The sequence below is a fragment of the Dipodomys merriami genome, unplaced genomic scaffold (assembly GCF_024711535.1).
Source record: "Dipodomys merriami isolate MVZ:Mamm:240054 unplaced genomic scaffold, mDipMer1.0.p SCAF_15, whole genome shotgun sequence".
In the NCBI taxonomy this organism is placed as follows: Eukaryota; Metazoa; Chordata; class Mammalia; order Rodentia; family Heteromyidae; genus Dipodomys; species Dipodomys merriami.
Window position 1 is genome coordinate 29289621 of NW_027202826.1, and position 26937 is coordinate 29316557.

General features: G+C 39.1%; 1 protein-coding gene across 1 annotated transcript in view; it reads left to right on the plus strand.

Annotated features, from left to right (window-relative positions):
- Nucleotides 1-2074: 2074 nt before the first annotated feature.
- LOC138827008 (bifunctional heparan sulfate N-deacetylase/N-sulfotransferase 3) overlaps nucleotides 2075-26937 on the plus strand; it is a 131477-nt gene continuing 106614 nt past the window's right edge. The window contains exon 1 of the mRNA XM_070022502.1: nucleotides 2075-3212. Within this exon, the coding sequence (XP_069878603.1) occupies nucleotides 2139-3212 (1074 nt within the window). The 5' untranslated portion in view covers nucleotides 2075-2138. The remainder of the gene's footprint in view (nucleotides 3213-26937) is intronic.

Below are 26937 nucleotides of genomic sequence, written 5' to 3' on the forward strand. Positions count from 1 at the left end.
TAGGTGACCTAAGTATTTTGATGACTAAACTATAATTCATGCTTCACAGAACAAGTGTCATAATGTACTATTCAGACTGTATTACTCATAAAGATAAGCATATATTATATTACTCAAAATATTGTTCACTGCTTATTTCATAGGTGAATATTACAGAATTTGAATCTAGAGTTCTTAGTTATCATTTATTATAACCTTGACATTTCATTAGGAGAGTACTGGAACTAAAATGGCACAATTAAGAAATAGAGGTGCAGCCAATCCAACCTTATGGTAAACATCAAGTGGCGATTTTCACCTTCTTTTCATCTTTCTATCTATCCTTTAGCCTGTTTTCTATATAACAACATTTTCCTTAATTTTAATATACTATGTATGATATATCTGTGCAAAGTGGACAGATCATATTCTACTAAATGTTTGCTCTAAGAAATGTATGTGCTTTCTTTTCTTATTTTCCAAGATTACTAAATTTTGAAAGCCTACTAAAACTTGCAAAGGACTTGCTATATTACCTGGCCAGGTGTTTCTTAACATCTCAACATTTCCATGCTAATTTTAAAACATTTATACCTAGGCATAGTGGCTCATACCTGTAATCCTAACTACTTGGGAGGCTGGGAACAAAAGGATGATGGACCAAAGTCCAATCTAGACAGGAAAGTTTACAAGACCCCTTCTCAACCCATTGTTGGGCACAGTGGCCAAATCTGTCATTGCAAGCTATGAGAGCAACTAAAATTTGGATGTTTATGGACCTGCACAGGCCAAAGAGTTCATGAGACTCTGTTTCCATGGAGGAAAGCTAGATACACTAGTAGACCTGTGATCCAGCAGCTACTGGAAGCTAGGCAGACCTAGACAGATGCTGGTGGCTCATGTCTGTAATCCTAGCTATTCAGGAGGCTAAGATCTAAGGATGGTTCAAATCTACCACGGCAAGAAAGTTTGTGAGACTCTAAGCTTCAGTTAACCACCAGAAAACCAGAATTAGAACGGTGGCTCAAAATAGTAGAATGCTAACCTCAAACAGAAGAGCTCAGGGACAGTGCCCAGGCCCTGAGTTTAAGCCCTATGACCAACCAAAAAAAGAACAAAAAGAAAGAAAAAAAACAACAGAACATAAAAGTAGGCAGATCAAGACTCAATTTCATGCTAGGGTGGGATGCAAAATCTAATTTTTAAAACCACTAGTGAAAAGGAGGGCTGGAGGTGTGGCGCAGTAGTATTGTGCCAACCTAGCAAGCGTGCACACACACACACACACACACACACACACACACACACACACACACACACACACACACACACACAGAGTATTTTTCCATGTAATTACTGAGCTCTTCTTCCAAAAGTAGAAGGAGGTGAAGTGGTACATGTTATCCAATGCATGATGCTCAGTGAATCTGAGTGGAAGGAAATCACATATAATATCACCACATAACTTTTCCAAGTTTTGAAAAACAAAACTAGATAGTTATATATCTCAATGTACAATTCTGAAGTGATCAACTCGGTGTGGGACCAGATGAGCATTTTGAGAGGTTTTTGGGTTTTTTTCCTAATGAAACCATCCTTATAGGGTTGTTTCTCCAATTGAAATGTATGCAAAAGTGACAGAATACATTGTGCTATAATTAATTAATTAATCATAGGCATGAGTGCAACATGTCCAAACTTTTATGACGTTTCAGTCCATGTAATTATATATATGTAGCTTGAATACGCACTACATCATGTTATCTGAATGACAGGAAATGACCATGTATGGAACCTGTGTGTGGTGTCAGGTCTGTAGTATTACATAAGGCCTTTGATGCAAATCTTGTTAGCCTGGTTATTTTTCCATACTAAGGACAAAAACTGTGTCCCATGGAACACTTTGTCTTGCCCCATCTCACCCACATCTGGAAGAAGTAACGAGAAGTTTTTCTCACCTCACACCAGCTCATCTGCATGCTAGTCAGTCATTTGTACTACTAGTCACTATTTTTTTTAAGTTTGCTTATTTTAATGCTCTGGGCTGGATATTTGATATTCCATCCAATTTTCCCCTCCAATTATTCTATTTTTCAGGCTCTATTTCCTGTGAGTCCTGATGCAGCCATACAGATGTGCTGCAATGGTGACATGAACTCATGACTGAGCCTGGGAGAGTCACTGAGACGGCCATCTTCGCTGTGACTTCTTGGGGTGCTCCCGGTGGGATAATCAAAGAAGGGAAACCCAGCATGAGCTTTGTCATGAAGCTGCACCGGCACTTTCAAAGGACAGTCCTGCTGCTTGCCACCTTTTGCATGGTGAGCATTATTATTTCTGCTTACTACCTGTACAGCGGCTACAAACAGGACAGTGAGTTCTCTGAGATGGCTTCAGAAGTAGACTGTGGCGATCTCCAGCACCTTACAGACAGGCTGATGAGTGTGAAGACCTCAAAGCTTCTAGATGCCTCGAAGACAGAGCCCGTAGTCCTGGTCTTTGTGGAGAGCCAGTACTCATCTCTCGGTCAAGACATTATCATGATCCTAGAGTCTACCAGATTCCAATATCACATTGAAATTGCTCCTGGAAAAGGAGATCTCCCAGCACTTACGGACAAAGCAAAAGGCAAATATATTCTCATTATCTATGAGAATATCTTAAAGTATATGCACATGGACTCTTGGAATCGAAGCCTTTTAGATAAATACTGTCTGGAATATGGTGTGGGTGTCATCGGATTCCAAAAGTCTAGTGAGAAGGGACTACAGAGTTTTCAATGGAAAGGTTTCCCCCTTTCCATCTACGGAAATCTTGCAGTCAAAGATTGCTGTGTTAATCCTCATTCTCCATTGCTTCGTGTGACCAAATCGTCCAAGCTTGACAAAGGTTCTTTACCTGGAACTGACTGGACAGTTTTTCAGATTAATCACTCAGCCTACCAACCAGTTATATTTGCCAAAGTAAAGACCCCAGAAAACCTTCCTCCTCCCATCTCTAAAGGTGCTTTCTATGCGACCGTCATTCAGGACCTGGGCCTCCATGATGGAATTCAGAGGGTTCTTTTTGGCAACAACTTGAACTTCTGGCTGCACAAGTTGATCTTCATCGACGCCATCTCCTTCCTGTCGGGCAAGAGGCTGGCCTTGTCCTTGGACAGGTACATCCTGGTGGACATTGATGACATATTTGTGGGGAAGGAGGGGACGAGGATGAACACCAATGATGTGAAGGTAAGGCTTTCTTATCTAAATTTCATTTCATCTCTCACTAGGGACCTGGAACACTAGATTTGTATCTTATTGGGAAGTTGTAGGATAACCTGGGAAAATTGGCTACCGTATCTCTCACCAAAGATCACCCAAGCAGATAATTTCCCTCTAGATCCAGGTAACTGAAGGTTGTTTTACAAGACTGAGTAGGGCAGAATCTTGAGATGGTTGTCTGTAGGTATTCATATCTACAAAGTAAAACTATTCATTTAGATCCTTTCTAAGAGCCACCTAGTTTAGAAAAACATGAATATAAATCTTAGCCCATTTAAGTATGAAACCAAAGTGAATGTGTTTTATTGAAAATAAATGTTTAGGAATTACAGCTCTCATAAGTAGCACATTCAGGTATTTTGGGGAGTCTAGTGTGTGTCTCCTTTTTAGATAGGTAGATAGATAGATAGATAGATAGATAGATAGATAGATAGATAGATAGATAGATAGATAGTGTGTGTGTGTGTGTGTGTGTGTGTGTGTGTGTGTGTGTGAGCGCATGCGTACACATGCTGCTCCTGAGGCTTGACCTCAGGCTCTAGACACTGTCCCTGAGATTTTTGCTCAAGGCTAGCATCCACCACTTGAGCCATAGCTCTACTTCTGGCTTTTGCTGCTTAATTGAAGATAAGAATCTCCTGAACTTTCCCGCTTTGACTGGCTTTGAACCATAATCCTCAGATCTCAGCCACCTGAGTAGCTAGGATTACAAGCATGAGCCACTGGGACCCAGATCTCTTGTTGTATTTTTTTTTGTGGGGGCGGGGGGTCCAGTCGTGGGGCCTGAACTCTGGGCCTGGGCGCTGTCCCTCAGCTCTTCAGCTCAAGGCTAGCGCTCTACCACTTGAGCCACAGCACCACTTACAGTTTTTTTTTCTTATGTGGTGCTCAGGAATCAAACCCAGGGCCTCAGGCATGCAAGGCAAGCGCTCTACCACTGAGCCACCTTCCCAGCCCCTCTCGTTGTATTTTTGAAACTAGAAAAAATAGGGAATGACAACTATTCAAGCATATTTATTCATGTATAAGCTTATAGATTTAAGGTGAGTTCAGTGCGCATTTGTGCTACATATATGTACATGTTGAACTGTACTTAAATTGCATTATATTTGCTTATTGTATAAAATCCCTTCCCTTAAACTGAAAGCAATTAGTTAATGATTGTTATCATTATGAATTGGTTGTTACCTAAACAACTAGTTGTTTAATATTAATGAAAGTAAAAGCTATCTACATTTGTCTTAGTTTCCCATTCTAAATGCTATAGGATTCTATCTCTGCGTGCCTAAGTGTTACTTTCTCATAAAAGTGAAAAGATTTTGATATATGGTTTTATTCTCTACAGTTCTGACCTTTTGACAGAAATCTTGAACTAAATCAGATGCAAAAAAAAAATCATCTTGAAACTGTGTCTCTTTTCTCTAGCCCCTAAATATCTGTTAAATAATAGAAATGTTCAGTGAGCAGTTAGCTAAGCTAAGAACACTAGAAGGACCATTTAATGCTGCCTAGTTGTGAAAAAGAAAACATCCACATTCCTGGCATGATTTTAGCTCAATTGAAATTAACTAATAAAGAAGGCTATACTTAAATTTCCATTAAATCTTTTGCACTTTGCTTTGAAAGTACAGCTAAATTCAAAACAAGCTGGTAGTTTGAACATTCATTCTGTATTTATGAATTACAAACAACATATTGATCCTTTCCAACATTTCCATTTCAAAGTACTGTGATGAAAAATGTAGTCTGAGTGTATATTTCTGTTTGTGTATATATATGTATATGTATATGTATATAGGTATACCTGTATGTATATATGCATATAAGCATGTATGTATATATGTATATGTTTATATATACATACATAGTTGAATATGCATATATATGTAAGTTCTGTTGGAAAACTTTTACTGGCCTCAGATAGGATTTTATAATATTCTAGATCAATCTTAGTTTCAACTTTCTGTGTCCCCTAATGACAAAATAAGAAATGTCTTTTTTTTTTTTTTTTTTGCCAGTCCTGGGGCTTGACCTCAGGGCCTGGGCCCTGTCCCTGAGCTTCTTTTGCTCAAGGCAAGCACTTTATCACTTGATCCACAGCAGCACTTCAGGCTTTTGCTATTTATGTGGTGCTTCATGCGTGCTAGGCAAGCACTCTACCATAAAGCCACATTCCCATGCCCAAATAAGAAATATCTTTTGAGCTGGGTGTAGAGTGCATGCCTGAAATCTCAGCATGTGGGAGTCTGAGGCAGGAAAATAATGGATTTAAGGCAAGCCTGATTACTATTTAAACTCATTCTAGAAAGAAAGGAAGGAAGGAAGAAAGAAAGAAAGAAAGAAAGAAAGAAAGAAAGAAAGAAAGAAAGAAAGAAAGAAAGAAAGAAAGAAAGAAAGAAAGGAAGGAAGAAAGAAAGGAAGGAAGGAAGGAAGGAAGGAAGGAAGGAAGGAAGGAAGGAAGAAAGAAAGAAAGAAAGAAAGAAAGAAAGAAAGAAAGAAAGAAGGGACGGAGGGAGGGAGGGAGAGAGGGAGGGAAGGAAGGAACGAAGGAAGGAAGGAACGAAGGAACGAAGGAAGAAGGAAGGGGAGGGAGGGAAGGAAGGAAGGAAGGAAGGAGGGAGGGAAAGGAGGGAAAGGAGGGAAAGAAGGAAGAAAGAGAGGGGAGTGCCTTTTGTGCTCAAATGATTATGTTGTTGTGTAGGATTACAAAGGTTAAAGGCTTTCTGGGAACATTCAAGAGGAATAGAAGAATATAGTATATATACTGTATGTAATATTCATATTTGGATAGGAAAACATTTTCTAAACTGTTTGCAGGCTTTAATTTCTTTTTTGTTGGTCATGGGGCTTGAACTCTGGGCTTGGATGCTGTTCCTCAGCTCTTCAGCTCAAGGCTAGTGCTCTACCACTTGAACCACAGCACCACATCTGGTTTTCTAGTGGTTTATTGGAGATAAGAGTATCATGGACTTTCCTGCCCGGGCTGGCTTTGAACCACAATCCTCAGGTCTCAGCCTCCTCAGTAGCTAGGATTACAGGTGTGAGCCACTGGCACCCAGCTTGCTTACAGGCTTTAAAAACATGTTTTTAATTATTTGGGCTTCTCAGACTACTTCTAAATTGCATCTGTGAGTGAATCTCAAAACAATTTATTACAGACATTTGCCTGAGAATATCAACATTCCTTCCTTCCTTCTTTCATTCTGACCTAGTTATGTCCTTAAGTGTTATATGTATAGCACTTGAGCATATGTATATATACACATACACAGGTGTATATGCATATATACTATATCTTTGTTTATATATCATATATAGTGTATATATATATATAAATCATAAACCATGTTCTCGTCCTTTAGGAAAGAGGATGGGAGAGACAGCAGTCATAGAAACACTGTTCAATATGCAGTACTTTCTCTGGTTGTAATACATGCCAGGCCCAGGCTCTGGGATACAAAGATAAAGCTTGCGTAAAGCTCACTATTTTGTGAGGTAGGTAAACAGGCAGATAGCTTGTGATATGGCAAGGCATAGATGTCCAAATGAAAATGCTATGTTACCTGGTTCTAGTCCATGATATACTGGCTCTATCAAGTCCACCAAAACCACTTAGGGTTCAGGGAAGAGTTCAGAGGTAAAACTAGAATGTAGTGATGGTTGTCTTTATACAAAAGACAGCAAGGGCTTGAAATTAGGAAACAGAAGTAGGAATGAAGAAATAAAAGGAATATAGAATTGTCTAGGAGGTAAAACAGAACAGCTTAATAGTTGGCTAAGAGGAGATAAAAGAGCATGCAACAGAGATGAAGTTTGCATTTGCAGCACAGGTGAACAATGGCTGGTTCCAACCACAAAGAGGAAAAAGACCATGGTGAAGGCAATGATGGATTATAATAAAAATCTCAACTTTATTGAAGTGCAGAGAGGATGTGCAGATAATTCACAGGTGTTGACTTATGAGCATGGGTGAGAAGTATAGATTTCAAAGTCATCGTACAATAGGGACCAGTTCGCAGCCTGGAACTGTGTGAAATCAGCCAGAGAAAGGATTTATAGAGCAATAAGGGAAGATGATCAAGTGTAAAATCTGGAGGAAAATCACCTTTCAGAAAACAAATAGAGGGTGAGAATCCATGAACAAGAGTTCCAAGGAACAGGCAGAGTCTAGGCAAGCATGTGGCTCAGGATGACAGGAACACGAAGCTTCAGAGAAGGTGGTCAGCAGTGGAAAATCCACCAGCAGATCCCACTAAGAGGACGGCATCGACAAGTCTTATAAACCCCATGTGTAGGTAGTAATAGAGGCATGAACCCAGACTGCAGAAAGTTTGGGAATGAACCAATAGGCCAATAGGAAAAGTAAGAGAATCTAGAGTGTTCAGTGGAGACACTTTCATATCACAGACAGTTGCTGGAGGGTTGTCTGTTTGAAGGTGACCGAAATCCAGGTTTTCCCAGGACTTGAAGGTATTCACAACTTAGACAGTCCTAACAATAGTTGGGAGTAGCCTAACTAAAGAGAGGAAAGGAATATCAAAACTCATAAAGTTGCCAGGCTCTGATGGCTCACTCCTGTGGTCAAACTACTGAGGAGGTTGAGATCTGAAGATGCGTGTTCAACCCCAGCACAGACAGAAAAGTTCATGAGATTCTTATTTCCAATTAACCAGCAAAAAGCAAGAAGTAGAGCTATGGTTCAAGTGGTAGAGAGCCAGCCTTGAGGTTCACATGGTAGAGTGCTAGCCTTGAGTAAAGAGCCAAGTGAGGACACAAATAAGAGCAGCCAGGAGGATGCTTACCTGGGCTCAAAACCCAGGGTGACTGGTGGTCTGACCCAAGTAACCGCTAGAGGTCATCTTTCATATCACCCTTCATCTCCCTGGTCCACCTTCTCCTCCTGTCCTCTCATTCACTGATGCTTTGACGTGTGACTTAACTAAAATGTAATCCTCACCAAGACAATATTTTCTCTTCTGTTTGCCTCACTGAAATATCCCCAGCACCTAGAAATGCACCTACATATTTACAAAGACGTCAATCTCGTTCTGCCTGAGGTCTATCTTTTAGAATAAACTGAGTGAGAATCTGTTCACCAATGCAGTCTTCATTTACCTTAGTCCTTTAAACAATGTTTGGGTGGCTTTAAATGTTTGCTTTACAGTTCTTCCTGTGCAAATGTTTCTTCACCTACTGGGATAACTGAGACTTTCTAGCAATCACCTAAACGTCTGTAATAGCAAAGTATCTCCAACTCCACTGGTCCCTAATTGTTTTATAACTGTTAAACAATTTTGACTGCTCCTATGAATACACATGTGTGCGCGCACACACACACATATATAATGATTATGTTTTCTTAGTGGACCACCTAGTGTTTCATTTGATCCAGTACATCTAAACTATATCAAATATGATTGTAATACACTCAATATCACCTCACAAATAACCAGTGTTCTAGCAACTATTTGATTATTTTTAGAGAATACTTTTTTGGGGGGAGGTTGTGGGGGCTGAACTCTGGGCCTGGGTGCTGTCCCTCAGCTCTTCAGCTCAAGGCTAGCGCTCTACCACTTGAGCCACAGCACCACTTTTGGCTTTTTCTGCTTATGTGGTGCTGAGAAATCGAACCCAGGGCCTCATGCATGTAAGGCAAGCACTCTATCACTGAGCCAACTTCCCAGCTCCTTAGAGAATGCTTTTTAGGAAATCACCTTATAGAACAAAGTAAGACAAGAACACCATTTATCAAAGAAAGGACTTTATCTATATTCATAATCTGCTTTTTTTCATAGTACTAGAACTTAGTGTCTCCTGCTTACTAATCAGGTGCTTGTTCACCTGAGCCACACATCCAGCCTCTTTTTGCACTGGTTATTTTTGGTCTCCTTTTATGACCAGGCACACATAGGTTGCAATCCTTCCAACTTGTGTTCCCTCTTGTTGCTCTTAAAACAAACAGGAGTGCACCACTGCACCCTAGTTGGGATGGTCAGCCACTTGTTGAGATGGAGTTTCTTGAATTCCTTTGGCCTGGACTGACCTCCAACTACCGTCTCCTGATCTCTGCCTCCAGACTTGCTAGGATCACAGGCTTTTGCTAACCTTCTTACTATCACCTATTCATTCTTAATTCACATTATTAAAATTGTTGTTGCATTGTGTGGTAGAAGGCATCTTCGTTACCGTTAAGTAGTCATTTGTTATGCAATGACATTCTAAAAGAATGGGTTGTAGAGCTAAAAATTTAAAAGGCAAAATGCTGCTACAGCATGAACACATCATGTAGAAACAACATTTGGTGACTTGTTGCCCTTTTTAAAGCTCTGATGCACTGGATCCTGTTGGATCATGACAAAGACAAGGGTCATTATTAATGTACGTCATCACCTGGGCCAGCAACACTCATTCATTGACTCACTGGCTGGGTTAGGAGAGTTGAGGCAGAAATTTCTGAATGAGGATTTAAGGTCTATAGATGCTCAGTTCTCACAGAATTATGAACACTGGCTCTCTTAGTGAGCCATGATAGAAATTTGAGAAGACACATGGATAGATAGGGGATGTATTTTCATAAAAGAAAGTACCAAAAAAATCAAGGAGAATATTTTTTTTTTACTATTTTCCTGTTCCTGGGTTAAGTATTTCTACTCATTAAAAGAGTTTCTTTCTATGGACATGGATTCTAAAAATAGAAAATAGAAAAGGAATTTCTCCTGTATTTCTGCTCTGACAGTTTGTACTGTTAGATTTTATAAATGACACAATTAGGTATGCCCCATGACTTTAAGTGTTTTGCACAGATGACTTTAAGTGTTTGGCTTTCACCATCATTTAATTTTCACCAGAATGCTATACAACAAAGACTATGGCTAGGAAGCTGGTGCTACCAAGATTCAAAGAGCAGGTTCACCTGGCTCTAGAATCAGCTTTTCCATAGCATGGTTTATGATACCTGCAGCAATGCCTTCCCACCACACCGGATATCCGGAAATATGTTGATGCTTTTCTGAATCTCATTTGAGTCTTCATCATGAATTTGAAATTTGAAAAAAAAAAAAGAAGAATGGTCAATCACCTCTTCAAATGCCTTGAGCCAAGAACACTGTTTGGCCAAGTTAAATTTTAAGATTGGATTTCACAAGCTCATCTTCCTAGACAGAATTTTCTAGTCATTTTGCCTGTAATTCTACTATCACAAGTTTGGCAGTTTGGGACAAATTAATATGATGTAGCCACAAGACCCTATATGTGTAGAAACATCACAATGAAACACGTTTATGTAATTAATTTACACAGAAATAGCCCAGAAATGCCCATAATGCAGGTAACTTAACTTTTTCCCTTCTATATACATTTAGATTTAAAAATCTGCATGATGTTCTAAGGTCTTTCATACAGGTATTCCTAACAATTTTTTAGAGGCACACAAACAAAATAAGAGAGAAATTCTAGAATATTGTCACTTAGCCTCTGAGAAACATGAAAAAATAGTTCAAACAATTTTTTAAATTTAAATTTTATTATCAAGGTGATGTTCATAGGGGGTTACAGTTACATAGGGTAGTGAGTACGTTTCTTGTCGAACTTGTTACCCCCTCCTTCATTTTTCTCCCTCCTTCCCTATCCCAAACCCTCCCCAAGTTGTGCAGATCATTTCCAACATACTATCTTGTGAGCATTGATGCTGCACGGCTTCTCCTTCTGTCCTGGCTCACCATTGTTGTTCCCCTTCCCTTCTCTAATTCAGATAAATGTGTCTACAACACCCAGGGTATTGTATATACAATATACAAATACAGTGACCACAGGGGATAAATCATAGCGAGGCAAGCACAAAAGAAAAAAAAAGAAATCACATAGTACATCAAAAACAACAACAACAAAGAAAAACCTCTTATGTCCATGTCTTGGAGTTCACTTCATTTATGTGGTCATATGTACATAGCTATTGAGCTAGTCTGCTCATCTGCTAAGATTAACCTAGATGTATGCCATTTATTACAAATAAGGGAAACTATGGGACCTATGCTTTTTGGGGTCTGGCTGACTTCACTTTATATGATTTTTTCCAAGTCCTTCCATTTCCTTACAAGTAGGATGGCGTCATTTTTTTCTGATGGAAGCCCAGGATTCCACTGTGTGTGTGTGTGTGTGTGTGTGTGTGTGTGTGTGTGTGTGTGTGTGTGTGTGTGTGTGTGTGTGTGTGTGTGTGCATGTGTCTGTGTCTGTGTCTGTGTCTGTGTGTCTGTGTGTTTGTGTATCAGATTTTCTTGTTCCATTCATCTACTGAGGGGCATCTGGGTTGGTTCCATATCTGAGCTATGGTAAATAATGCTGAGATCAACATAGTTGTGTTGGTAGTTTTAGTATGGCCTTGTTTCTAGTCATTTAGGTAAATGCCCAGAAGTGGGATTGCTGGGTCATAGGGGAGCTCTATATGGAGTCTTTTGAGGAACCTCCATACTGCTTTCCAAAGTGGTTGAACAAGTTTACACTTCCACCAACAGTGCAGTAGGGTTCCCTTCTGGTCACATCCCTTCCAGCATCTGTTGTTATGAGATTTCTTGATAATGGCCATTCTAATTGGGATGAGGTGGAATCTCAATGTTGTTTTGATTTGTATTTCTTTTATGGCCAGAGAACTTGAGCATCTCTTCATGTGTCTATTGGCCATTCTTATTTCCTCTTCAGAGAAGTCTCTCTTTAAGTCTTTACCCCACTTATTAATGGGGCAGTTGTTTCTTTGAGGATTTGTTGTTGGGGGGTTTAATTTTTGAATTATAAGTATATTTTTGATATGAGCTACCTGTCTGTTGTATGGCTAGTGAAGATCTCCCAATCTGTGGGCTTCTACTGATCTTGCTAACGATATCCTTTGCCATGCAGAAACTCTGCAGTTTAATGCAATCCTATTTGCCCAATCTTTTTTTGATTTGTTGTGTTTCTGGGTCTTTATTAAGAAAATTTCGGCCTGTGCCAAGGAGCCCCAGTTTCCCCTATTCCTTCCTGCAATGTTTTCAGGGTGTCGGCTTTTACCTCGAGGTCTTTTATCCATTTGGAGTTGGTTCTGGTGCAGGGTGATATATAAGGATATAAGAATCTAACTTTAGTTTTCTACAGATGTTTAATCAATTTTTCCAGCACCATTTACTGAAGAGGCTATCTTTCTTCTATCTTATTTTTTTGGCTCCCTTATCAAAGATTAGGTAGCTAAGTTCATTTCTGGGTCTTCAGTTCTATTCCATTGGTCCTCAGGTCTGTTCTTTTGCCAGTACCAAGCTGCTTTGATTACGATAGCTTTGTAATAAAGTTTGAAGTTTGGTATTGATATTCCTCCAGCACTGATCCTTCTGCTAAGGATTGTTTTTGCTATTTGGAATTTTATATTGTTCCATATGAATCTGTGGATTGCTTCCTCTATTTTATTAAAGAATTAGGTTGGGATATTGATGGTTTTGCATTGAATTTATAGATAGCCTTTGGTAGTAATGCCATTTTCACAATGTTAATCTTCCCAATCCAGGAGCATGGGATCTTTTTCCATTTCCTTAGTTCTACTTTAATTTCCTTTTTAGGTTATTGAAGTTTTCATAATGGAGGTCCTTCACTTCTTTGTTTAATTCCTAGATATTCGGGAGGGGCATTACAAAAGGAGTTGCTTTCCTGATTTCAGCCTTGCTCTTCTCATTGTTGGCATATAGAAAAGCCATTTATTTTTAAGGGTTAATTTTATACCCTACAACTTTGCCAAAGTTTCAGATCAGCTCAAGTAACTTGGGAGTGGAATCTATGGGATTCTTTAAATACAGGATCATGTCATCTGCAAAGAGAAAGAGTGTTAGTTAATCTTTCCCTATTTGGATCAGCTTCATGTTTGTGTCTTATTTCTCTAGCTAGGCATTCTAATACTATATTGAAGAGGAGTGGAGAGAATAGATATTCTTGTCTCATTCCTGAATTTAGAGAAAATGATTTTAGCTTTTTGCCATTAAGTGTAATGCTAGCTGTAGGTTTGTTATACACAGCTTTTATTATATTGAGAAATGTTCCATGGATTCCTAGTTGTTAAATACTTTTTCTGTGTTTATTGAGATGATCCTGGAGTTCTTGTCCTTGCTCCTGTTGATGTGATGAATTACATTAATTGACTTGTAAATACTGAACCCCTGGAATGAATCCTGTTTGATCACAGTGTATTATTTTTTTGATGAATTGTTGAAGTCGATTGGCCAGAATTTTCTTGAGAATCAAACAACTTTTTGTGCTTAAATTTCTATGGGCTATCAGGTATAACAGAACTAGAGACTGAAATACAAAATAAATATTGAATCACAGCAGTATAAAAGACATTATGAAATCTTTTGGCCTAAAATCCTGCGGGTCAGAGGGGCCAACATGGGGTTTCCAATGCTAACCAGAAGGCAGTGATCGCTCTGGGCTGTAGGTGAGAACTCAATGTTCTGTGTTCTACTGTCTGCCCACATTCCTTCCTCCAAAGGCAGCCGAGTGGTGGTGTACCTCTGTGCCTCTTCTTTATAACCACTTCTCTTTCCATCACCAAGCTGTTCTCAAACTGAACCTCTGGAAAAGAGCCTCTGCTTCTAAGGAACCATAATTCAATATCAGTTTCTTAATCATATTTCAAGCAGTACATGTCCAAAGGTTCCAGAATTAGAATATGATTGCCTTGGCTGGGGAAATGGGAGAAATATTGTATGTTTCTCAGGTATCCTCTTCAAGAATTTTTATACAGCCGGGTGCCAGTGGCTCACACCTATAATCCTAGCTACTCAGTAGGCTGAGATTTGAGAATCATTATTTGAAACTAGTCCAGCAGGAAAGTCCTTGAGACCCTTATTTCCAATCAACCACCAGAAAACCAGAAGTGGAGCTGTGGCTCAAAGTGGTAGAGCACTAGCCTTGAGCTGAAAAGCTCAGGGACAGTATCCAGAGTTCAAGCACCACAACCAAAAGAAAGAAAGAAAAATTTATACAAGTAATTCCTATCACAGAAAAACTTTACTGTAGTTCTCCTTGCTGGAGACTGTAATTTTGATTAAATATAGTAAAACTTTGGTTTTATTTATACTGGTATGTATTTATATAAACATGAATGCACATGTATGTGTATATGTGTGTATATACATGTATATACACACTTGTATATATGATTAAATAATTTGGCTCCCAAAGTCATGACTCAACTGGAAAATTACACTGATTACTGAACATCTTAACCTTCTAAGGGACAACAGGAAGAACAAATAACCTTCTCTTCGTTTAGTTAACTATAAGATTACTGTCTAGAAGCAGGTGTGTGATTACTACCAGGGCACTACTGTCTTAGTTCCTACTGTTTATGTTGTATACTTGCGTTTATTGTGAGATTTGTTAAAAGGTAACATTAGAAGAAAATTTAAGGGGACTAACAGAGTTACTTAAACATTGGTCATTGTGGTCACTCTAGTTCAGTTCTATTCTCTTTGACTCATCAATGTGGTCCTGTGTCCACCTCAAGTTCTGTGCCCTGGTTTTATTTCCTCTTTGATCTGTGTCTTAACTTGTCCCAATCTAAAACTGAGCTCCCTTCCATCTGTTTATTCCTCCACCTCCAGTGCCTCAGCTTTGATTCCCTGGTGTCTGTATGACTATAAAAATGCTTCTTTTCTCATTATCATACGTGTGCCCTCATTCTTGCGTAATTACCTGTCTGTATTTTTTTCTCTGAATATATTCTATTCTACTGAAGAGAATCAGATTTCAAATAAATGAAAAGATTTTTATGTAGAAATTAAGCTAGCTCATTAAGACAATGAATGGTATTCTATTTAAATGAATGCCAATACTTTCTTCATTATTCCTCACCTGAGATTAAATAATCTATATAACACCAGAATGACATGCAGCCATGCCATTTCTTCTCTAAGAATCCTAGGAAGGCATTTGAATTTACATATAAACCTTTGGTACTCTGAATAAATAAGTTGAGTGGTTTTAGTAATTAACTGTTCAAGAGTTAGAATTGTGTCATCAGAATAGGTAATACTTGCATCCTGCCAGACTTGAATTTCTGATGCACTAAAAAAATTGCCTTTTGAGTAATTTTCTGTAACATTTAAACAAAATTATTTGATAATATTTTCAAGAGAAAGTAGGCATTATAATGAAAAGACATTTTTAACTCCGATGTAATTGCTTTGACAAAATGGCTTATGTTTATAGTCAAAGGATTTTTGCATACTCTTCTAATCTGATCTAGAAATGCATTAAACATTGCAAGGGAAAAAGGGAAACAACAGAAACAGACTCTGCTGTTGCTTCCCTGATATGGTGGCATTGTCGTTGCAGTGAGTAAAGGACAAATGAACAATAGAGAAAGGAAAGCATTATTTTTCCATTCTTGCAGGAACTCAGATCTCCAATGGTGGTGTCACTTGAAACTTTACAAGAACTAATTAACGCTCAATCGCTATTCTCAGAAAAGACCCATCTGCTTATTGTCCTTGAAAAAGCCCTAGTTCCCTAAATGGGATCTGTCTCTAATGGATGCCAGTGACAGGGGTCTGCTCGTCAGCCCTCTGAGTAATTCAGAGCCTCCACAGAGGCCTGGGAAGCCCATGTTCAATGCTCAGTATTTAGAGACTGACACAATGTCAATGCAACATCCTCAGGACCAGGCCACGGCGACGAGGGTGATTCACTGCACATCTTTGTTTTCAAGCCATCGATGCATTTCAGACTAGCTCTCTGTTATAACTGAAAGCTTCTAAAAAGCAAAATCATTCCTGAATTTAACAAACCTTTCAAGTCACTCCCATATGACACATCCAAGTATTCATAACTGCACTTTGATTGTTGACAAGCCTAAGACATAGACAAGCGCTAACATCACCAGTGAGGAATTGACTTGCAGTTTGTAAATGAACGTAAAGCAGGATGCTACAGTTTGTTAAAGAAACAGCCCACGAACCTGCCACTGATTTCATCTTCTATGTATTTATTACCTGGATATACAGGTATTTAATCATGTCTCCAGGAGTCTCTTTTCATGAATTTCCAAACCATAGAAAAGTCCTCCACGAAAAAGCTCACACTGAGATGCAACCGCACACTTACAGATTTTACTTGGTCAACTCAAGGGAGACCAGCACACCTGGATGATTCTAATACCAGTGGTGGCAGTGTACAGTTGAGTAAATAGTGATTGAAATGCATTACATTTCATATTATTGCAGCATATGAAGAGCCGGGTTCTTTTGGTTCTTCTATAGAAAGTATGTTAAAATGATGTTGTATGGAAACATTTAATTATATATAATATACATATATTATTACATTATTATATACTACTAATTATATTATATATTATATTATATTACATATGTATGTTATATGTATCTATGTACTATAAATATGTGTGTATATATATGTATATATATGTATATATATACATATATATGTATATATATACATATATATACATATATATGTATATATATATATATATATATACAGTAACTTCCTTCCACCGATGCTTGAAGTGATTGCTTTTGGTGGAGGCCTTATCACTGCTCAGAGACAGGACCCTGGATCATTCTGATCAAGTACAGGACAGTACTTTGCTTCTGTGAGCTCCCAGGAGCCCATCAGTTAGATCAGCCAGGAGAGATTCCAGAAGCAGACAAGAGTTCCAAAAGCAAACAGGAGACTAAGAAATTGATTTTTTTTTGTGGTCAGTTGTGGGGATTGACCTCTAGGCCTGAGCCTTGTCCCTCAGCTCTTCAGCTCAAGGCTAGTAGCGCTCTACCACTTGAGATACGGGGCCACTTCCGGTTTAATGGTGGTTTATTGGAGATAAAAGTCTCAAGAACTTCAGTGCCCAGGCTGGCTTTGAACCGTGATCCTCAGATCTCAGCCTCTTGAGTATCTAGGATTACAGATATGAATCACTGGTGCCCATCTAGAAATTAGTTTTTAAGGGACAAAGAGAGAGATAAATTATTTTTTAGGTCAAATATTACTCAGATGTATTTATAATGAAACATCAAGAAAAATTACAAATTTGAGTAGGGGTGAACCATAGGGGAGACAGTAATAGCACACAAATGTCACCAAGGATGATATTTAGTTTAATATGATCACATAGGTTGTTTGTCCACATTTATTCCTATCTTGAAAATTATTCTCATAGGATTTTAGTTTTTGTCACTGACTTGTATGCTACTATCTCTTCACAAAATAAAAAAAAAACATGTGCCACTTGGGGCACACAAAGCTTCTGATTCTCCCCCTTGCTAAGACTAACATGTCAGGAATTCTTTTCTTTTCTTTTAGATTATCTTTAAGTAGTTATACAAAGGAGTTGCCACTTAACAAAGCAGTTTATAAATACCATGTGGCTTGGTCAAAATCATCCCTTTCAATATTCTCACCCATCCCTCTCAAACCCCCCCCCACTCTTCTTCATTTCGTAGGCTATGCATTGAATTCGTGACTTCCTTCTCTCCCCATTTCTGTTCTTCATTCATTCACCTCTCTCCCTTTGAACCCATCCTGCCCCTTTCAAGTACTCATTTCTTGGTGTTTATTTTGTTAAACTTTAAATTAACCTTTCTAAGGAATTACACTGTTTTCTCCTTTGCATCTGCCCCATTTCCGTTAATACATTTTTGTACACTTGCCTATCACCAAAAGAATTTACTCATATATTTATAAATTAATTCTAACTTCCACTTATGAGAGAGAATATGTAACCTTTGACCCTCTGGACCTGACTTAATGTAATTTCCATATCATGGCAAATAAGGAAATTTCATTCTTCCTCCTGGATGTGTAGAATTCTATTGTTTGTATATACCACATTTTCTTGACCCCTATCTTTAAGGCGAAAACCTTAACTACTTCACAGCCCATCTCCTATGAGAATGACAATCTAAGTAAATTGCCTACAATTCAGTAGGTCCTGAAAAAATTGAAGTTATTTTTGCTTCGTTTGTTTTTTAAAAATTATGAATGCAACACGCAGTGAGAGAAAACATTTGAGCACTACTTCAGAAAGAATTCTAATATGAATAAACTGAATTCTACCAAAGGTTTCTGAGTTATAAAACCATATGGGAGAAAGGAGACTATTTGGGGTCACTCACTCAGAAATTATTCATTCATGTTTACTCAGCGGCAGGCATTTTTTTCAGGAAATTGGTGATATTGTGGTATTCACACACACACACACACACACACACACACACACACACACACAAATGAACAAATTCAATAATCTTAAAGATAAGAAACCTATAATGAGAAAATAAATAAATAAAGCAAGGGTCAGTAAAATGTGTTGGCTGAGCTGAAGGATGCATCTGGACTCAAGGGCCTTGCTGATTTGAAGAATTTGGGTATAGAAATCCTCTCTGTTGGAACCCGTTTACAGAGACCTGAAAGAGAGAGCCTACCATAAATACATGGGTCCTCTCTGAAGAAAGTCCAAGTGGAATGAGCCATCAGTCAGCTAGAGTGTGAAGTACAGGGGATCAGATCAGAGAGGCAGGCAGTGACCAGATGATGTGGGAATCTCACAGGCCATAGTGAGAGAGGTGTGTGTGTGTGTGTGTGTGTGTGTGTGTGTGTGTGTGTGTGTGTGTGTGTGTGTGTGTGTGTGTGTGTGTGGAGGAGGGACTACAGCAAAGCATGGAACATGAGAACCCAGTTGGGCGGCCATTGCAGTCATGGTGCAGGTAATCGTGGCAGTAAGCAATCAGGATGGGTTTGAGGAGAGTTGAGTACAGAGCTGGAAGACCTCTATGGATGGTGGAATCACAAATACCATCTTCTCAGGTTTTCACCTGTCGATGTGGGGAAGGGTAGAGGAGTGTGTGCAGAGGTGGACCTCCATGGGCTTACATCCCATGTTCATCATTTAGGAGTCTTGGCCAAGTACTTCATCTAAGTACTTCATCTCTTTCCCTCCATTTCCTGCTCTGTAAAGCAGGATCATAACAGCATCTACGTCCTCATTATGCCTTAATGTTTAATGTATAAACAGATGTAAAATATCTGAAGAGTGTCTGACCCATGGTGTTGATTAAACATAGAAAGAGCATCGGGTTCTGTATTACATTTGTCTTTTGGTTTGTGATACCTCTTAGACGTGTCCTGGAGTTATTCAGATAGTCATATATCTAAGTTTGGAGAAGTCAGGTGGAAAAGTGCACATTTGCACATACCTGCTAGCATCTGATGTGCTGAGTGTGGAGGAAGTAATCTAGGAGAAGACAAGAGAAAAGAGGATCAGCAAGTGCTACCTCTTCTTTAAAGGTCACAGCTCCAGACACGTTTACATGGCACAAGCATTGCTTGAGAATTGGAATGCATTCTTTATTTTCAATTAATTCAATGAATTCATGAAATTTAATTAAATTAACTCATGAAAGTCTTCTTTGAAGTTCTAGATCACAAGCTTCTCCATACTTAACACCTCCATATCTTTTTCCATCAGACAATAGTCTCTTGGCCATGGGGTGATGTGGGGTCCCCTTTTATGTCCACCTCTGCCCCCATCCCCATCACCAGCTCTCTCAATAAATATCTCTGAGGGAAGTTGCTGAAAGAAATTAGGGTGAATAATAATACATTGTTTTGTGGCTCCATATAAGGATGTGCTACAACTGAGGATAGGGAATATTTTGTTCTAGGGAAGAAAATTAACTGAACTCATTTTATGGGAAGAAAATGTCATACTTTTAGAAACGCAAAAATGAACACACAGTCATAAACTTGTCTTTCTAGATGAAAAGTGAAAAAAAGATAATGAGGTTTTAAACTTGAACAAACTTGTGTTAAAGCTCTCTGATTCTTACTCAACACTTCTGAAGCCATCTTTTGGTCGTTAGATCGAGTCAATATACTATTTATCTCATGACATTTAAAAGGGTTATCAACTCTTGCATTTGTGCTTTCCGTAAGTAAAAGGCTCACGTGTTGATTTCTTTATTATTCCCATAAATACACTGTATCTTGGCCAGACAGAGTGGGGCACACCTGTAATCTCAGCATTCAGGATGTGGTAGGAGGAGGATAGCAAGTCAAAGCTAGCCTAAGCTCCATAGTGAGTTCCAGGCCAGCAAGACCTCTTCCTGAAGCAAACTGCATCTTTTGGGAAAGCTTTTCACACTTATTAATCTATTATTCTCAGCATGCAGACTATATTTATATAATATGTATCAGTTAACGACAGGAATACATGCTGAGATGTGTTTTGTTTATGCAATTTCACTATTGTATGAACATCTTCAAGCTTAGTTACACAAACCTCGATGGGATAGGCCAATTTTTTTTTACCTGGTTTCTTGGTGCAATTGAGAGATGTGGTAAACACGAGATGTGTGAGGCTTTGGGCAATGTAATTGGGCATACTGTTTTAGTTAGCATTTTTTATTAGAAAAATAATAATAATAAAGAAATAGAATACTAGCTACATAAAACCAATAACAGTCAGTTGTTAGAAGTCAGTAGTAGTATACATCATGTATGTGCTATACTGTTGTATGACCTGCAGTGCAGTAGATTAACTCCAGCATCACATTTTGCTACGATGTGTTGCTACAATGTTACAATCACTATGTCTTCCTTAGGCAATTAAGGAATTTTGTCTCCCCTGTAATATTGGACCACCAACATATATGAGGTCTGCAGCTGACCCAAAAACCAGCACATGCAAAATTGCATGCATAAAACTCAGTTTTAAATGATACATATAACATGTAAGTAGTAGACACATGTGTGTGTTGTGTGTTTGTGTGCATGATCTATAGATGCAAAAGTCTGTTACACCATAAAAACATACCATTGAGTTTTGTAATGGGGGTGAGAATGTTTTGCACCAATGCCTGATATTGACCTCAGTGACTAGACACTGTTCTTTTTAGCTTTTTCTCTCAAGGCTGGTGCTTGATTGCTTGAGCCACACTTTCGCTTCTGGTTTTTGCTGCTTATTGAACATGAGAGTCTCATAGACTTTCCTGCCCAGCCTGATTTCCAATCTCAACTTACAGATCACAGCTCCTGAGTAGCTAGGATTACAGGCATTTGCCTGTGGCTTGGTTGAGTTTTATTTAAGTATTTTCACTGATTTCCAAATTGAAATGTGTGACAAGATCTTTCACCTGTGACTGCAAGGATTTGTTACATGGTGGCAATTTGTTGTTTTTGAACCGATTTAGCAACATCCACAGGCAAGAACTGTTGTCTCATTATTTCCTGCCTCCTAGAGGGTGAATTGTGTTAATTAAGTATATTTAAAGAGGAAAAAATGCCTCTTTGCTCTATCCCATTAGGCTACTGTCTCTTTTCTTACTGATGCTTGCTACAATTTATTAAGAATTATACCTCACAGTAAATTAACCCTTCTTTCACCACTCAATTTGCCAGGTAGACACATTGCACAGTTCTGGACCAGCCAGTTGGCTTCTGGAAATTACAGATGTGAAACGATTTCCTGCAGCATTGAGCCTCAGAAGATTTAACAGGTTTTGTGAAGCTAGTACCAATGTTCATTTTTAAGCCAGGAGCAAACTTATAAATCATGTTCAGCACTGTGTACCTGTCTTTAGAAAGCTGTTTAAAGCCATGTATATTTATTAGTTTTTCCTGGTTTCAAGCAATATGTTTTTTTCTCTCCTCATTTCTTTGCACACACATACCACACACACACACACACACACACACACACACACACACACACACACACACACACACACACACACACACACACACCTATCACAAAGCCTGCCTGATAGAACATAAAACACAACCTTTGTGGATGATTGCTTTTCCTGCTTACATCTTTGTGCTATTGCTCCAGAAAGTACTTTAAATAAATTAGACCTTTTGCTGTAGATTGTTTTCTGGTCTCCTTTCTCCACTTGTCAAGAAGCATGAAGAGCCTGGGGTTTCACTTACGAGTGAAGCTAAGCCATCAGTCCGAAGTGCCACCCTCCCACTTGAGAAAGGACTTCTTGCTCAGCATGACAGCGGAGCCACAACCTAGCTTTTGAGCTGCTTCTCCAATTGTTCTTTTCTATGGGATCAATGAACAGGCCTAGATGATACAGCCACATGCAATGGGTTACTATATGGGAAGAAAACCCCAAACTTTTAGGGACCCAAATTTTTTGCAATAAGCGTGAATAACCTTTGCCCCAAAAGAAAATATCTTTTTTTTTTTTTTTTAACTAGGACTGGGGCTTGAACTTAGGTCCTGAGCACTGTCCTTAAGCTTCTTTTGCTCAAGGCTAGCATTCTACCCATTGAACCAGAGCTCCACTTCTGACTTTTTTGGTAGTTTATTGGAGATAAGAGTCTCATGGACTTTCCTGCCCAGGTTGGCTTAGAACCATGATCCTCAGATCTCAGCCTCCTGAGTAGTAGGACTATAAGCATGAGCCAGCCCCCAGCTCATCTGTTTCTTCAATACTATAAAATAGGCAAAGTTGCCCTTTGCTCCAAAGGAAGACACTGTTTCTATCTTTCAAGGCTGTTGACAAATAACCTTGAAAAGACAGTTCAGATCAAAGGCAGCTGGTGCCTTTGTGGTAGCCTTGTTCATGGACGCACACTACAATTTCATGATGCTCTCACCATAGGAACTCCCACAGTCAACATGGACCTTGGAGTTAGGAACCTGTTATTATGCATAGTCCTCTTGCAAATAGTTTCTCAGACTACTTTTGGAAATGAACTCCAGGAGATGGAAACAAGGTGCTTTTTCTTCCCATTGTTGTTGTTTGGTTGTTTTCTTTTCTTTTTGTCTGATTCGTTCACTGTCTCTGGGAGGGCAAGGGGAGCACAGAAATGGAGGAACAGAAGGTGGACAAATGCAGCAGTGGTGCTCACTAGACACTATGTTGAAAATGAACTATACAACTTGTGAGTATGGACAGGAGGGGAAAACTGGGAGAGAGCAAGGGAAGGGGTGACATTGTCCAAAAGGAAATGTACGCTTTACAAGCTTATGTAACTGTAGCCGCCTCTGAATATCACCTTTATAATAACAATAAAAATAATAGGTTTTTTAAAAAGCATAATTTATCAAGAAAGTACAGACAGAATGAGATGATCATTCTGAACACCCATTGTGTATTTTAACTCACTTCTTTGATCTAGTATGCCTCTGTATTCGTTCATTCATTGCTAATAGCATTTTTATAAGAAGAAGTATTAGATGAATGAGCTGAGATTCAGGCATTACTAAAGGCTCTACAGTTGGTGAATGGAAAAACAAGAGCGAAACAGATTCCAGCAGGATTTTGTTCTTTATGAACCTTTAACTACTCAGTCTTCTCTCAACCACCTTTCTCGTCTTTTGACATTGGCTATAGGATTGTAATCAAATTGATGCTTCCAGCTGTCTTGGAATTTCACCACCTTCAGAAATTCTAAAATGAAATAATAACAATTATTATTATTATTAATTATTCCCAGAGAAGCGTTCAGACAATAGTCTCAATACTGCCTAAAGACGTTTAGAATTCATATCATAACCTTGACATAGGCATGAAAAGAGTACCCATGGAAATTCCTCTGGTTGTGTAGTTGAAAGTTATCACAGTATTCCTGAAAATATTTTTATTCTGTTTTGTAGGACTGCCATCTGTGGCAAGCTTTACTGTGTGACTCAGATGTGATTATGAGGAGGGTGTTTATTTATTTCAGAGGCATACTCTTTCCCCGTGGCTGTGTCTGAATAATTTCTTGAACTTTCTTTGTAACTTTTTCATACTCATAAAGTCTCTGTCCCTTTCTCCTAGTGTTCTTAGTATTTCAATTTTATATCTTGCAATATTGTTTCATTCCTAGCACTTGTTTAAGCCCAGAGCTGTTTTCATTTTATGAGCAATTTTGAAGATTTCTCTTTGCATTGAGTTATGAAGCAGAGATTATACTCCAACCGTGTAGTAAATCTTTCCAGAGTTTGCCTTTGATTCATTGATATGATCCAGACCTTCTTGCGTGCATCTCCTTTGAAATCTTCATCCTAGTGAATTTTTTTTCCAGTACCTCTAACATCATAAAACTTAGTCATTCAGACACCGCCCACTCGGCCTCTGCCACCTTCTTCCTGATTGAAAGAGGCATTTATGTAGATGAGTCACCTCCTGCCAGCTTCACAAGAATTACATAAAAGCAATCTGCCAACCAGCTTGGCCTAAGGACAGAAAATCACAGTGAGTGTCAGAAGTAAAAGTCATTCCAGCTTGTGGAGAATCACAAAACAGAGCTCAGGACCTTAGCTCTCAGGACATCACGCCTTAATCTACCATTTCATATTAGAAGTGAGGGAGCTCCTAAGAGCTACAGCTTCATCAGTTTGGATAAGCTTCTTGACCTAATAATACTAAATCTATTCTAAATGATCTTGGTTTGTGGTAGAAAAATGCAAGTTTAGTTTATATCTAAAGAAAGATTATTCATGGGTCTGGAGACAGAACATGGATTAAAAAATAAAATATCTGAGCTAGGTGGCTCAATGCCAGTAGTCCTAGTTACTCAGGAGCCTGAGATCTAAGAATTGAGATTCAGTGCCAACCCCAGTCAGGAAAAGCCATGTAACTCTTACTTCTAATTCATTACCAAGAAGCCAGAAGTAGAGCTAGTCTTGAGCAAAAGAGCTCAAGGACAGCACCAAGGCCCTGAGTTCAAGACCTAGGACTGGCACACATACACACACATACACACACACATACACACACCCACACACACATACCACCACCAACAACAACTGAGTGATTGTGTCATCTCTCCATGCTAACACAAAAATATGAATGTGGAAAGATACTTTAAAGAATTTGTAGCAAGAAAACTTATTTTGTGTTCTTTTTCAAAAATGAATTAAGCCAGGTACCAGTGGTTCCCACCTATAATCCTAGTTATTCCAGAGGCTAGATATGAAGGATAGGGGTTCGAAGCCAACTAGACAGAAAAGTCTATGAGACTCCATCTCCAATTAACCAGCTGAAGGTGGTTCAAGAGAGGAAAGAAGTCAAGCCAGTGCATAAGGCTCTGAGTTCAAGCTTAGAACCAAAAGAGAGGACAAGAGAGAGACAGAGACAGAGACAGAGAAACAGAGAAGAGACAGAAAGGCAGAGAGAAAGAAGCATATTTATATACATTATATCTACAAAGTATATGTATTAAGGTGTTTTATTACTTCAAAACATCATCTATCCTGACCTTTATATACTCTGTGGATTTAAACATGTCTCTTAAGTGCATCTGAGCCATCAACCTCCATAAATGTAGTTTTTTCAATACTGGGGACCAAACCCAGGGTCTAGTGCATGCTAGGCAAGTGCTTTACCATTGAGTTCTATCCCTAGCTTCCTTAATATAAAACAGGGGTTTTTTAAAGTTATTTTCTAGGATTGGGAAGGTGGCTCAGTGGTAGAGTGCTTGCCTAGCACTCATGAGGCCCTGGGTTCAATACCTCAGCACCACATAAACAGAAAGAGCTGGAAGTGGTGCTGTAGCTCAAATGGTAGAGCTATAGCCTTGAGCGGAAGAGCTGAGGGACTGTGCCCAGGCCTAGAGTTCAGGATCCACAACTGACAAAAAAATAAAATAAAATTCTTATCTTTCCTCTTAAATGATATATATGGGAGCTTTGCAGATATGAATTTGTAAAATCATAAGCAAATCTGAAGGCAGGATTCCTTTTAATCTCCGAATCAAAATTAGAGCTTTCTACTCCCCATCATCCTTCTCCTAGTAGTCCAGCCTATAACACACATGTGAAGTTCTGCTGGACCCTCTTGGAGTTCCTGGCATTTCTCAGAGGTGGCTGAGATCCTTGTGTTGACAGATCTCTAAAAGGCAAGGCGCGGCTTCGCTCTCTCTCTCTCATTAATAAAGAGGATCTTGTCAAGTCCCACAGTCTCTATTCGTTTCTTCTCGGCAGCTCACCCACACACAGGTTCACAGATTCATGGAATCTCCAAGCAAGTTCCCTAGTGTTTCTCCAGACTGCCTGCCACAGTCCCTCAGAGCTGTGGGGTCTCCTGCGGCCCAGAGGATGGCCAAGCATTTCCAGTCCATCCTGGAAATTCAACACACAGCATTACGGCCCATTACAACTGGGACTTTGGCCACCAAACTAAAACTTATGTGGCTGGGTATGATGGTGTGAATGAGAAAGAGGATCTCTGAATGTGCACGCATCAGTCATTGCCCCGAGGATCATAGCCTTTGAAAGATTTCCTTCCATTTGCACAAGGTCCTTCTGTACATTTAAAACCTGTGCTTCTCCCTGGAAAAGAGAGTTCCAAGCCCTGAAGTCAAATGGCAATGCACGAGAAATTGAACTCACAGGGCCACTAATGGGGCAGGCAACTCAAAGCAGTACCTGTGGCTTGCCAGACACAGTTTGAAGACCAGCTTCCGTAAGAATAGAAGAATGGAAGAATGGCTCTCACACGTTAGAGCGGAGTTACAGAGTGACACTATTCTTTTTTTCTTTCTTTGATTTCAATTCCCACCTTCAAGCAGCGAAGTGGAAAGTGAGTTGAACAGTTGGCAACACCACATTAATCACCAGCTTGGGTTTTCTGTGAAATTAGCAGTCAAACCACAGGAATGACAGGCATGTAGGTAAGCCCCAGAGGTGATAAATATTATAATATAAACATATATGTGT